This window comes from Oryctolagus cuniculus, chromosome 1, assembly GCF_964237555.1.
Source record: "Oryctolagus cuniculus chromosome 1, mOryCun1.1, whole genome shotgun sequence".
Lineage (NCBI taxonomy): Eukaryota > Metazoa > Chordata > Mammalia > Lagomorpha > Leporidae > Oryctolagus > Oryctolagus cuniculus.
Genome location: NC_091432.1, coordinates 99,088,465 through 99,103,604, shown reverse-complemented (window position 1 = coordinate 99,103,604; position 15,140 = coordinate 99,088,465). Strand labels below are relative to the sequence as shown.

General features: G+C 39.5%; 1 protein-coding gene across 3 annotated transcripts in view; it reads left to right on the top strand.

The window, feature by feature from the left end:
* Window positions 1-15,140, top strand: part of CWF19L2 (CWF19 like cell cycle control factor 2) — a 220,414-nt gene that overhangs the window by 155,630 nt on the left and 49,644 nt on the right. For all 3 annotated transcript variants that reach the window (XM_008261932.4, XM_008261926.4, XM_008261936.4), the window contains exons 16-17: window positions 796-876; window positions 14,078-14,179. In XM_008261932.4, coding sequence (XP_008260154.2) covers window positions 796-876; window positions 14,078-14,179 — 183 coding nt within the window. The remainder of the gene's footprint in view (window positions 1-795; window positions 877-14,077; window positions 14,180-15,140) is intronic.

Genomic DNA, 15,140 nt, shown 5'->3' with positions numbered 1-15,140 from the left:
TCAGCATCCCAAATGGGCTTCGGTTCTAATCCCGGCTGTTCCCCCTCTGATCAACTCCCTGCTGAAGTGCCTGGAAAGCAGTGGAGGACAGCCCAAGTACTTGGGCCCCTGTACCCATGTGGGAGACCTGGAAGAAGCTCCTGGCTCCTGACTTCAGACTGGCCTAGCTCCAGCCATTGTGGCCATTTGGGAAATGAAACAGCAGATGGGAAACCTCTCTCTGTGTCTCTCTCTCTCTTTAACCCTGCTTTTCAAGTAAATAAATCTTAAAAAAAAATAAAAAAAGAACAAGTAAAAAAAATGTTATAATTGATGAAAGATGGGACTTTGAAAAATCAAGCGGTAGGTGTTTGGTGTAGTGGCGAAGATGCTGTTTGGGGTGGCTACATCCCATGTTGGAATGCTTAGGTTTAATTACAGCTCCATTTCTGATCAGCTTCCTGTTAGTAAGCATTCTGGGAGGCAGCAAGTGATAGCTCAAGTGGTTTGGTCACTGCCACTCACATGGGAGACCCTTGGCTTCTGTCTCTAGCCCGACCCTGCCCTGCTTATTTTGAACAGCTCTCTCCCTCTCTTTCCTTTTCTCTCTTACTGCCTTTCAAATAAAAATAAATAAAATTTTTAAATAAATCAGGAAATTCTATGTGTAAATAACTAAAATAAAGCCTTAATTCATTCTGAAAAAGTATAGTATGTATACCATCTCTTGTAATTAGTTCATTGTATTATTTTCTTTTTAACGCTTTGTATTTACTAATACATTACTTTTTTAATTTAACAATAATTATTTCTTAGAAAGCCATAATGGAATCTGATGAAGAGTGGTCCATGAACAAGAAATTGATTGATCTTTCTTCAAAAGATATCAGAAAGTCTGTAAGTATCAAATTTTTTTTTTATTAACAGCTCTTGTCTCTTCTGTTGAAGAATAGTGGTTTCTTTTTCATACTATTTTTTTTAAGACAATGATTTTATTGCCCTTAGTCTACCATGTTTGTCAATATAAATATACTTATTGAAAAAATACAATATTTAAATAAGAATTATGTTCATGACATCTTACAAAATACAGCTAGTGTATTTTGACTTGTAGCCATATCTTAAATAATCCAACTTTACTGGCATGTCAGACATGTAAAAATATTTTCATACTATTTTAATTTTAGGGTATAAAACAGTAGCTCTCTGTTATAAAAATTAATACAGCAACTCTCAAAATCCTGTAAAAACTATTTGATGAAAGTTGCACCCACATCACACTGAATCATTACCTTTCTTTCAGAACACATCTTCAAAAGGCACACTTTGATTACTAGTATTTATCTAAAGGCACATTTTCAGATGAGATCGGGTGTGTTCAGGGTGGTATGGCTGTAGACTAAAGGCACATTTTCATTACCAATATTTATTTAAAAAGTGGTACCCATAGTTTGCATTTTCAGATTCCAGTTAATTTCCCATTATCTCAAAGTTGAGCTAATGGGAAGACTGGAAGAGGTAGGAGAACACAGACTTCCAGTGAACCCCATTAGGGTAGCAGTACTCTTATTCATCACCACCATGAAGAACAAGAGAAAGCTGTGATGGAAGAGAGACCTGCAGATCTGTCTTACTTCCCAATTTAACCATCACAAAATACTTTGTACCCAAACATACTTCATTAAAAAAAAAATCAAAATCACAAGATAGTAAGCTTAACATACAGAAGGCCAAAATCCCCAATCAGCCGGTGTAGTCCGAGTGGTGATGTTCCTGGTTGTGAGCCTGTGAGGACACGAAGCTTCTGCTTCCCTGGAGTGACATCTTCTCATCAGGTGGGTCTGCATTCAGACCCTTATCGGGCGAGCACAGTATTTCATACTACTTGTTAAACTCCTTACTTAGTGTAGAGTTAACCTTACGATCATTAAGTAAACTGAAAAGAGATCTTTGTAAAAATTTAGAATGAGAATAGGAGAGGAGGAAGAATGGTTGGAGAGTGGTGGGAAGGAGGGTATGTATGGTGGGAACTATCAATGTGTTCCTAAATCTGTATATATGAAATACATGAAACTTGTATAACTTAAGTAAAATAAAATTACCCTAGTATTAAAGATTTTCATTATTTCCATATCTTAGTTTAGTTGAGAAGTAGACAGTTTGGCTGAGTGACTGAAGGAGGAGTAACTAATTCTATATCTTACCTGGTTTATAAAATGTTTGTCTGTAAGAGGGTTTTTTGTTTGCCCAAACTATTCTTGTTCCCATGATTGGCTGTAGCAGCTTTAGAATCTACTGCGAGAGCTTCTTTTGTGGGCTTCTGTGCTCTTCTAGGACTGAGGTGAGAAGAGCATTTTGTCACTAGAATTATAATGAGCATAAGTTTTCCTAGAGCCTTCATTTTGAATCTGGAACTATATTATTTGTTGACAAAGAAAATATACTACTTATAAAATAGTACTTGAGTATGAGGTTGTGGGTTTATTACTCTTATGTGGACCTGCCTATTTCCTAATTTTATCTTTTTTTTTTTAAGATTTATTTATTTATTTATTTATTTGACAGGTAGAGTTATAGACCGTGAGAGAGAGACAGAGAGAAAGGTCTTCTTTCCATTGGTTCACTCCCCAAATGGCCACCACGGCCGGCGCTGCGCCAATCCGAAGCCAGGAGCCAGGTGCTTCCTCCTGGTCTCCCATGCGCATGTAGGGCTCAAGCACTTGGGCCATTCTCCACTGCCCTCCCAGGCCACAGCAGAGAGCTGGACTGGAAGAGGAGCAACCGGGACTAGAACCCGGTGCCCATAAGGGATGCTTGCGCTGCAGGCAGAGGATTAACCAAGTGAGCTACGGCCCCAGCCCCCTTAAGATTTATTTGTGAGGCTGAGTTACAGACAGAAAGATGGAAGAGAGAGAGAGAGTGTGAGAGAGAGAGAGAGAGAGAGAGAGAGAGAGACTGATTTCCATCCTAATGGCCACAATGGCTGGAGCTGAGCTGATCTGAAGGCAGGAGCCAGAAGCTCCTTTGGGATCTCCCATGTGTATGCAGAGGCTAAAGCACTTGGGCTGTCCTCCACTGCTTTCCCAGACCATCAGCAGGGAACTGAATTGGAAGTGTAGCAGCGATTCAGCTGGCACCCATATGGGATGCTGGTGCTAGAGGCAGAGGCCTAGCCTCCTACGTCACAGTGCTGGCCCCTAATTTAATCTTAATTTACCAATCAACTTTTTGATACAAGTTATATGTAAGTTGAGTACTTTTGGGATGATCATTTTTTTATAGAAATCTAAATTAAGTGGAACAGAGGTTTAATAGAAGTTTTGATTCGTTTTTGGTTTTCTATTCAAAAAAGTAATTTACTCTAAAAATATTATTGAGTACCTGCTTTTTGTACATAGTAGATAGACCAAAACAGAGAAGATGCTGGTCTTCATGGAGTTAATATTCTTCTTCTTCTTTTTTTTTTTTTTTTTTTTTTTTGACAGGCAGAGTGGACAGTGAGAGAGAGAGACAGAGAGAAAGGTCTTACTTTTGCCGTTGGTTCACCCTTCAATGGCCGCTGCGGCCGGTGCACTGTGGCTGGCGCACTGTGGCCGGCGCACCGCGCTGATCAAATGGCAGGAGCCAGGTGCTTCTCCTGGTCTCCCATGGGGTGCAGGGCCCAAGCACTTGGGCCATCCTCCACTGCACTCCCTGGCCAGAGCAGAGAGCTGGCCTGGAAGAGGCCTGGCCACAGCAGAGAGCTGGCCTGGAAGAGGGGCAACAGGAACAGAATCCGGTGCCCCAACCGGGACTAGAACCCGGTGTGCCGGCGCCGCAAGGCAGAGGATTAGCCTAGTGAGCCGCGGCGCCGGCCCATGGAGTTAATATTCTAAAGCAGGGATTGACACTCAAGCCTCTGTGTTACATCTAGTCTTCTACTTGCTTTTGTAAATGATATTTTATTGGAACACAACCATTTTCAGGGATGCTTTCCTGCTAAAAGGGCAGAGCTAAGTAGTCCCAAAAGAGACCCTATGATCTGCAAAGCTTAAAGTACTTTGTTGTGTGGCCCTTTCACAGAGAAAATTTTACCAAACCATGTTCTAGTAGATGGCACTAGATTATCTTTACTTAATTTGTTTTGGAAAACCAGACACCTGATATATGATATGTGGTTAATAGGATTCCTTATTACACTTACAGGGTTTTCAGAAGGTTCATAGAACAGCTATACTGTTAAAAGATTATGCATGGATTTCAAACTTGTTTTCACAGTAGGTTCTAGGTCTTTTAATTCCATTTTCCATAAACTTTTTTTTTTTAAGATTTATTTATTTATTTGAAAGAGTTACACAGAGAGAGAAGGAGAGGCAGAGAGAGAGAGAGAGAGAGAGAGAGAGGTCTACCATCCGCTGGTTCACTACCCAATTGGCACAACGACCAGAGATGCACAGATCTGAAGCCAGGAGCCAGGAGTTTCTTCTGGATCTCTCATGCTGGTGCAGGGGCCCAAGGACTTGGGCCATCTTCTACTGCTTTCCCAGGCCATAGCAGAGAGCTGGATTGGAAGTGGAGCAGCTGGGACTCAAACTGGCGCCCATATAGGATGCCAGCACTGCAGGCAGTGGCTTCACCCGCTATGCCATAGCACCTGCCTCTCCATGAACTTTTTTTTTTTTTAAAGATTTTATTGGCCGGTGCCGTGGCTCAGTAGGCTAATCCTCCGCCTGTGGCACCGGCACCCCGGGTTCTAGTCCCGGTTGGGGTGCCGGATTCTGTCCTGGTTGCTCCTCTTCCAGTCCAGCTTTCTGCTGTGGGCCGGGAGGGCAGTGGAGGATGGCCCAAGTCCTTGGGCCCTGCACCCCATGGGAGACCAGGAGAAGCACCTGGCTCCTGCCTTCAGATTGGCGCAGAGTGCTGGCTGCAATGCGCCAGCCGTAGCAGCCACTTAGGGGGTGAATCAACGGAAGACCTTTCTCTATGTCTCTCTCTCTCTAACTCTGCCTGTCAAAAAACAAACAAACAAACAAAAAAATAAAGAAAACAAAGCAAAATGAAATAAACTCTAAATGTCTTATTTCTTTCCCTTAATAGTTTATAGAAAAAAGTGCTTCATGTACATGTTTTTGCCCAGGTTTTAAGCCTCATAAATCATAATTTTTCCATGCCATAAAATCTTTTTTTAGAAGATAGCTTCAGTAACAGTGTCAAAAATATTTCAAGTTACGGGAAAACATTGTGGCATGGTGTGTTAAGCCACTGATTTAAACTCTGGCATCCTAGTTGTGTGCCGGTTTATGTTCTGACTGCTCTGCTGCTGATCAGCCCCCTGCTAATGCACCTGGGAAAGCAGTAGAAGATGACCCAAGTGCTTGGGCCTCTGCCACCCACATGGGAGAGTTGGATGAAATTCCTGGCTCCTGGCTTCAGATCTGCATACCTCCAGTCATTGCAGCCATTTGGGGAGTAAACCAGCAGATGGAAATCTCTCTCTCTCTTTTTCTGTTTCTTCATCTCTTTCTCTGTAACTCTGCCTTAAAATAAATAAATGAATAAATCTTTATTAAAGAATGTTTCAAGGTACAGATTTTAGAAGAAATGTATTACTCCCTATTTGCTACACTATAAACAGTTTTACTATTAATGACCCATCTAGTAACTATTGTTTTTTTTTTTAAACTTTTATTTAATGAATATAAATTTCCAAAGTACAGCTTATGGATTATAGTGCGCCCCCCATAACTTCCCTCCCACCCACAACCCTTCCCTTTCCCTCTCCCTCCCCCCTTCCATTCACATCAAGATTCATTTTCAATTCTCTTTATATATAGATCAGTTTAGCATGTATTAAGTAAAGATTTCAACAGTTTGCACCCACACAGAAACACAAAGTGAAAAATACTGTTTGAGTACTAGTTATAGCATTAAATCACAATGTACAGCACACTAAGGACACAGATCCTACATGAGGAGTAAGTGCACAGTGATCCTGTTGTTGACTTAACAATTTGACACTCTTGACACTCTTGTTTATGGCCTCAGTAATCACCCTAGGCTCTTGTCAGGAGTTGCCAAGGCTATGGAAGCCTTTTGAGATCACCGACTCTGATCATATTTAGACAAGGTCATAGTCAAAGTGGAAGTTCTCTCCTCCCTTCAGAGAAAGGTACCTCCTTCTTTGATGACCTGTTCTTTCCACTGGGATCTCACTCCCAGAGATCTTTCATTTAGGTTGGTTTTTTTTTTTTTTTTTTTTTTTTTTTTTTTTTTTTTTTTTTTTTTGGCGAGAGTGTTTTGGCTTTCCATGCCTGAAATACTCTAATGGGCTTTTCAGCCGGATCTGCATGCCTTAAGGGCTGATTCTGAGGCTAGAGTGCTGTTTAGGACGTCTACCATTCTATGGGTCTGCTCTGTATCTCACTTCCCATGTTGGGTCGTTCTCTCCCTTTTTGATTCTGTCAGCTAGTATTTGCAGACACTAGTCTTGTTTATGTGCTCCCTTTGGCTCTTAGTCCTATCATTATGATCAATTGTGAATTGAAATTAATCACCAGGACTAGTGAGATGGCATTGGTACATGCCACCTTGATGGGATTGAATTGGAATCCCCTGGTATGTTTCTAACTCTACCGTTTGAGGTAAGTCATCTTGAGCATGTCCCGAATTGCACATCTCTTCCCTCTCTTATTCCCACTCTTGTATTTAACAGCGATCACTTTTCATTTAAGTTTCAGCACTTCAGAATAATTGTGTATTGATTACAGTATTCAACCAAAAGTATTAAGTAGAACAAACAAAAAAAATACTAAGATGGATAACGTATTAAGTTGTTCATCAACAGTCAGGGCAAGGGCTGTCAAGTCACCGTTGAAACTTGTTGAAGTGAAATGGACACTATGAGAAACAGTGACTTGATCAGCTCTTGTCCTGACTGTTGATGTACAATGTAATACTTTATCCATTTTAGTATTTTTTTTTTTGTTCTAATGCTATTGGTTGAACTCGGTAATTAACACACAATTATTCTTAGGTGTTTAAATTTTAACTGAAAAGTGATCCCTGTTAGGAATTTGGAGAACATTATCCTGAGTGAAATAATCCAGTCCCAAAGGGACAAATATATGTTCTCCCTGATCGGTGACAACTAACTGTTGTTTGTTTTTAAAAATCAGGAAAAAGACCTCAATTAAGTATCCAGAAATTCAGTATTTTAATTTAACCAATATGGAAAATAGGAAACAGACATCGGTCCTTGTATGAACATCAACTGTATATTCAGCTTTAAACTTTCTCAAATATGAGAACCATTGCCTTTACTACGACATCACATAGTCTTATATCTGAGGCTATTTGAAACTCATAGTAGTTGGCTAATGAACCAGATGACCTCCTGAGCTGCTTCTTAGCTTTGATTCGTAATTATCAAGAGAACTTTAATGTATGAGTAATTCCAAAGAAGTTTACTTTTTTGGTTAATAAATTTTTTTTAAAAGATGTATTTATTCACTTGAAAAGCAGAGTTAGAGAGAGAGAAGGGAGACAGAAAGAGAGAGATCTTTCATCCACTGGTTTACTTCCCAAGTGGCTGCAACAGCCATAGCTGGGCCAGGCTGAATCCAGGAGCCAAGGGCTTTTCTTGGCGTCCCATCTGGGTACAGGCGCACAAGCACTTGGGTCATCTTCCACTGCTTTCCCAGGTGCATTAACAGGTAGCTGGATTGGAAATGGAGCAGGCAGGACTCAAACTGGCACCCATATGGGATGCCAGCACAACAGATGGAGGCTTAACCCATTGTGCCACAGCGCTAGCCTTTCAGTGTTTTTAAAAATGATAAAAATGTTTCTGAATATAAGGTTAACAATATTAAATTATTTTTTTTAAACTTTTATTTAATGCATATAAATTTCCAAAGTACGACTTATGGATTACAATGGCTTCCCCCCGATACCGTCCCTCCCACCCACAACCCTCCCCTTTCCCACTCCCTCTCCCCTTCCATTCACATCAAGATTCATTTTCGATTATCTTAATATACAGAAGATCAGCTTAGTATACATTAAGTATGGATTTCAACAGTTTGCTCCCACACAGAAACATAAAGTGAAAAATAATAGATGATTTTTTTAAATGATGATGAAATCAGATCAGACCTATTGTCATGTTTAATCCCAGTGAGAGTCAAGTTGGGAATTGATAATTTCTTTTTTTTTTTTTTTTTTTACAGAGGATCAGTTTAGTATGCATTAAGTAAGGATTTCAACAGTTTGCACCCCCATAGAAACACAAAGTGAAATATATTGTTTGAGTACTCGTTATAGCATTAAATCTCAATGTACAGCACATTAAGGATAGAGATCCTACATGATGAGTAAGTGCACAGTGACTCCTGTTGTTGACTTTACCAATTGACACTCCTGTCTATGGCATCAGTAATCACCCTATGCTCCAGTCATGAGTTTCCAAGGCTATGGAAGCCCTCTGAGTTCTCCGACTCTTATCTTGTTTAGACAAGGTCATAGTCAAAGTGGAGGTTCTCTCCTCCCTTCAGAGAAAGGTACCTCCTTCTTTGATGACCTGTTCTTTCCACTGGACATGGAAAAAAAAAATGACCTAAATGAAAGATCTCCACGATCTTTTGCCAGAGTGTCTTGGCTTTCCATGCCTGAAATTATTTTAATGTTTTCACTTCTAAGAGAACATAATTTTTCTTTTTTGAAAAACTTTATGTGTTTACTAATTTCCTAGTTTTTTGCCTGCTTCATAGGAATTCAATGGTGTTTTATATATTTATTTCACAAGTTAGATTCTTAGCTTGTAATAGAGATCCATAATTACTTTTATTTTTAAAAGCATTTTTATATATTTTCATTTTTAATTGAAAAGCATAGAGACAGACAGACAGAAATCTTTCCATAGGTTCATGCCCCAGATGCCTTCAATGGCTGGTGCTGAGTCAGGCCATAGCCAGGAGCCCAGAACTCCACACAGGTCTTCCACATGAGAGGTAGTGGCCCAAGTACTTGAGCCATCAACTGCTGCCTCCCAAGGATGCACATTAGCAGGAATTTGAATCAGAAGTGGAGTAGATAGGACTCAAAGCAGGCACTTTGATATTGGCTTTGGGGTGTTCAAGCAGTGACTTAACCACTATGCTAAATACCTGCTCCTGTCTTTGTCTGTTTTAATCTATACTTTTCCTTGTAGTGTGAGTATAAGATTCACTTTCTGCCTGTTTTGTTTACCTTTTCTGGGTCTTTTGTTTCTTAGTGGTGCAGTGTGACATCGATGGTGGTAGGAAAGGGAAACACATATAAATGGTTGATGCAGAGGAGTTGTATAAATGGTCCAGAAAAATGATCAGTTTCACAAACTGTTTTATTGAGGTTTCATGAGAATTCGTCCTCAATTTCTAAAAATGTTATTTTAAGTCTTAGTTCGTATCAGTTACAACAGTTTTTAAAAGACAAGCATCTAGGGACTTGCTTTTTAAATTAAGGAAAGTACTTCATAAGGAAAACTTGAGCTCATATCAAGGTTACCTTTCAGACACTGAAATTTAAGATACTTATAGGAAGTCAGAAGTATCAAGTGGAATAGGAGGAAAAAATTTGAATGGTCAGTGTCCTTTTTTTACTGTGATTTAAAATTATAAATTATAAATTTTTTTTTGGCTGTAATTCTCTCAGTATCTTTAAAGGGAGGTACCACTGTTCCATTCACCTTCCCTCTGGTGGCCAGTGTAATAAATAGAAGGTGTTAAATGTATACATCCTTTGATATTATAGGTTTTACAATGCCTACTGATTAATAACTCTTCTAGCAAGATAGCTAGGTAACTGTGTATATGATTATCATATTAAAAATATGGAAATAGATTGCTTTGATTGTATTGAGGAATGTTCCTTCCAAACCCAGTTTGCTTAGAGTTTTCATCATGAACGGGTGTTGTATTTTATCAAATGCTTTCTCGGCATCTATTGAGATAATCATATGGTTTTTCTTCTGCAGTCTGTTAATGTGGTGTATCACATTGATTGTCTTGCGCACATTAAACCATCCCTGCATACCAGGGATAAATCCCACTTGGTCTGGGTGGATGATCTTTCTGATGTGTTGTTGCATTCTATTGGCGAGAATTTTATTGAGGATTTTTGCATCTATGTTCATCAGGGATATTGGTCTGTAATTCTCTTTCAGTGCTGCATCTTTCTCTGGCTTAGGAATTAAGGTGATGCTGGCTTCATAGAAAGAATTAGGGAGGACTCCCTCTTCTTCGATTGTTCTGAATAGTTTGAGAAGAATTGGAGTTAGTTCTTCTTTAAACGTCTGGTAGAATTCAGCAGTGAATCCATCTGGTCCTGGGCTTTTCTTTGTTGGGAGGGCCTTTATTACTGTTTCAATTTCTGTCTCAGTTATGGGTCTGTTTAGGTTTTCGATGTCTTCCTGGTTCAATTTAGGCAGGTTGCATGTGTCCAGGAATCTATCCATTTCTGATAGGTTTCCCTGTTTGCTGGCATACAAGTCCTTGTAGTAATTTCTGATGATTCTTTTTATTTCTGTGGTGTCTGTTGTTACATTTCCTTTTTCATCTCTGATTTTATTGATTTGTGTCTTTTCTCTTCTTTTTTTAGTTAGTTGGGCCAATGGGGTGTCAATTTTGTTTATTTTTTCAAAAAACCAGCTCTTCGTTTGGCTGATTTTTTGTAATGTTTTTCTTGATTCAATCTATGAAAAACCCACAGCCAACATCCTATTGAATGGGGAAAAGTTGGAAGCATTTCCACTGAGATCTGGAACCAGACAGGGATGCCCACTCTCACCACTGCTATTCAATATAGTTCTGGAGGTTCTAGCCAGAGCTATTAGGCAAGAAAAAGAAATTAAAGGGATACAAATTGGGAAGGAAGAACTCAAACTATCCCTCTTTGCAGATGACATGATTCTTTATTTAGGGGACCCAAAGAACTCTACTAAGAGACTATTGGAACTCATAGAAGAGTTTGGCAAAGTAGCAGGGTATAAAATCAATGCACAAAAATCAACAGCCTTTGTATACACACACAATGCCATGGCTGAGGAAGAACTTCTAAGATCAATCCCATTCACAATAGCTACAAAAACAATCAAATACCTTGGAATAAACTTAACCAAAGACGTTAAAGATCTCTACGATGAAAATTACAAAACCTTAAAGAAAGAAATAGAAGAGGATACCAAGAAATGGAAAAATCTTCCATGCTCATGGATTGGAAGAATCAATATCATCAAAATGTCCATTCTCCCAAAAGCAATTTACAGATTCAATGCAATACCAATCAAGATACCAAAGACCTTCTTCTCAGATCTGGAAAAAATGGTGCTGAAATTTATATGGAGGCACAAGAGACCTCGAATAGCTAAAGCAATCTTGTACAACAAAAACAAAGCCGGAGGCTTCACAATACCAGATTTCAGGACATACTACAGGGCAGTTGTAATCAAAACAGCATGGTACTGGTACAGAAACAGATGGATAGACCAATGGAACAGAATTGAAACACCAGAAATCAATCCAAACATCTACAGCCAACTTATATTTGATCAAGGATCTAAAACTAATTCCTGGAGCAAGGACAGTCTATTCAATAAATGGTGCTGGGAAAATTGGATTTCCACGTGCAGAATCATGAAGCAAGACCCCTACCTTACACCTTACACAAAAATCCACTCAACATGGATTAAAGACCTAAATCTACGACCTGACACCATCAAGTTACTAGAGAACATTGGAGAAACCCTTCAAGATATTGGCACAGGCAAAGAATTTCTGGAAAAGACCCGGGAGGCACAGGCAGTCAAAGCCAAAATCAACTATTGGGATTGCATCAAATTGAGAAGTTTCTGTACTGCAAAAGAAACAGTCAGGAGAGTGAACAGGCAACCGACAGAATGGGAAAAAATATTTGCAAACTATGCAACAGATAAAGGGTTAATAACCAGAATCTACAAAGAGATCAAGAAACTCCACAAAAACAAAACAAACAACCCACTTAAGAGATGGGCCAAGGACCTCAATAGACATTTTTCAAAAGAGGAAATCCAAATGGCCAACAGGCACATGAAAAAATGTTCAAGGTCATTAGCAATCAGGGAAATGCAAATCAAAACCACAATGAGGTTTCACCTCACCCCGGTTAGAATGGCTCATATTCAGAAATCTACCAACAACAGATGCTGGCGAGGATGTGGGGAAAAAGGGACACTAACCCACTGTTGGTGGGAATGCAAACTGCTGAAGCCACTATGGAAGTCAGTCTGGAGATTCCTCAGAAACCTGAAGATAACCCTACCGTTCGACCCAGCCATCCCACTCCTTGGAATTTACCCAAAGGAATTTAAATTGGCAAACAAACAAGCTGTCTGCACCTTAATGTTTATTGCAGCTCAATTCACAATAGCTAAGACCTGGAACCAACCCAAATGTCCATCAACGGTAGACTGGATAAAGAAATTATGGGATATGTACTCTTTAGAATACTATACCGCAGTAAGAAACAACGAAATCCAGTCATTTGCAACAAAATGGAGGAATCTGGAACACATCATGCTGAGTGAAATAAGCCAGTCCCAAAGGGACAAATACCATATGTTCTCCCTGATCGGTGACGACTGACTGAACACCAAGAGGGAAACCTGTTGGAGTGAGGTGGACACTATGGGAAATGGTGGCTTGATCAGCATAGCCCTGACTGTTAATGAACAACTTAATACATTAAAAAAAAAAAAATGGAAATACATAAAGCCACGTGTAATAATGTTTTTCCGAATTTTATACTTTTTTTTAAATCCTATGCTTTTCCTATAATATTGTTTGTAGTATTTTAAGGTAACTGTTCTCTACCATACTGTACTTTACTCTTTAAGTTGTTATCTTCTTTTGGGCACAATGCAAAATTCGTATTGTTAGGTAGGGAGATGTGATTCATTGTGTAGATGAGTAAATACTGTGTGAAGACTGGATTCGAAAAATGTTGCTATAACTTGATCCACTTGGATAATTCCTAGTGACAGAGTTAGAGCATGAAGGAAAAACCTTAACAAGAATACAGTATCTATTTAATTGATAGAAAAGGCAAGAAATTACAGTCTGTCAGTCAAGATAAAGTTTAAGATACTTTTTGTGTGGGAAGGAGGAGGGGGAAGAAGAAAGGAAGGGTAAAAATAACAGAAAATTAATTCTGGAAATATTCTGGAATAAGATTGGTAAATTAAGTGTTGCCATATTCATTTTATGAGTGAATAAAGAAAATTATGATTGTTCTTGTTTATTTTTGATAACTATAGTAAAAATTCAAAGATACCATAAATCAAGCTTTAAGTATATGGACAGATTCTTATTATGCATTGTGAATAGACTATAAGAAAACATATCTTTATTAATTATTTATATAGATAAGGAAAATGACTGTGATTATATTTTAAAAGGTATCTTTTTTCCTTTCCTGTTTTCCCCAAAGATAGGAAAATAATTGGTCTTGATTATAATTGCTAGATAGGATGAAGAGCTGTCTGGCTGAAAGTCTATCAAAATGAAATCTTCTAGGCCGGCGCCGCGGCTCACTAGGCTAATCCTCCGCCTAGCGGCGCCGGCACACCGGGTTCTAGTCCCGGTCGGGGCGCCGGATTCTGTCCCGGTTGCCCCTCTTCCAGGCCAGCCCTCTGCTGTGGCCAGGGAGTGCAGTGGAGGATGGCCCAGGTGCTTGGGCCCTGCACCCCATGGGAGACCAGGAAAAGCACCTGGCTCCTGGCTCCTGCCATCGGATCAGCGCGGTGCGCCGGCCGCAGCGCGCCAGCCGCGGCGGCCATTGGAGGGTGAACCAACGGCAAAGGAAGACCTTTCTCTCTGTCTCTCTCTCTCACTGTCCACTCTGCCTGTCAAAAAAAAAAAAAAAAAAAAAAAAAAAAAGAAATCTTCTACTTGGGAAGTTAGTTCATTGCCTCAGTGTTTTAGAATTGTATATTCATTGTATGTTTGTCTTGTGGGCTACTGAATTACTGTCATGTCAGAGAGCAAGAAAAAGGATTAAGCTTAGCCTTCTGACTTCATGCTGTGTTTCATGTGATTTGTTTGTTTAGGTACCCAGAGGCTTGCCTTACTTCTCTGTGAACTTTGGTCTTCAAGGAGGGTTTGCCCATGTCATTGAAGATCAACACAAGTTCCCTCATTACTTTGGAAAGGTATATTCACACATGTGGTAACATTCCAGTAGTTAGAAATTTGCCTAACACTTTTATTTTGAAGGGAAATCAAGTTTTTGGGCACAATGTACAATGAGGTTGGTGAGTACTGCTCCACCCAATTTTTAGACAGAGGGTGTCTAGAAAGTATTGACAAATATATGCCACATATTTATAACAGAGTCAAAAGTGTCTGTTCAGAACCAAACATTTCTTGACAGTGTCAACAGTGACTGTAGTGTTTCTCTTTGGAGTCAGCCAGCTTTATACTTTGCTGGTAATTACTAACACTTACCTTGGGCTTACAGTGTGCCAGCTACTGGGCTAACCACTCATTTAATGCCCACATATTTATTGTATAGGTATTATAACTTTCATTTGAAGTGAAGAAACTGAACTACAGAGAGGAATGTAACTTGTCCAGTATCACATACAAATCAGTGACAGACCTACAGATACATGTAGTCATGATTGAACTAGAGAGCAAATTATCTCACCTCTTGATTTATAGATAAGCAGGTTATTGTGACTGATTTCATGTGGATGGTTTCTAGGTAGAAACTAGGGTCCAGATCCTTTGTTTCCCCATTATTTTCTTCGCATTATGAAAGATTGCCTTGTAAGGGGATATAATCCTTAAATTAAATATCTGCTGAGTGAGAAGTGTTTAAGGTTCTGTCAGGAACTGGTATGAAATTAATATAGCAGTTAGTGCAGTTGAAAGAAGTCTGGGCAATAATAATGGTAGAATTGATCTTTGAATCTAGTGTAGCTTAGTCGTCTCTGCTCATGTCATCCCTGTATCATCAGTTCCTATAAATTGGAGGAGCTTGTTGAACTGCTCAGGTCTCCCCCACCCCTGCTACCCCTTGTTTGCCCTTCCTCTGTACTTTTTTGTCTTGCATAAGACTATCTTCAACAGTGAACAGGGATATATCAAGTGGCATCTGAGCTCTAGAAT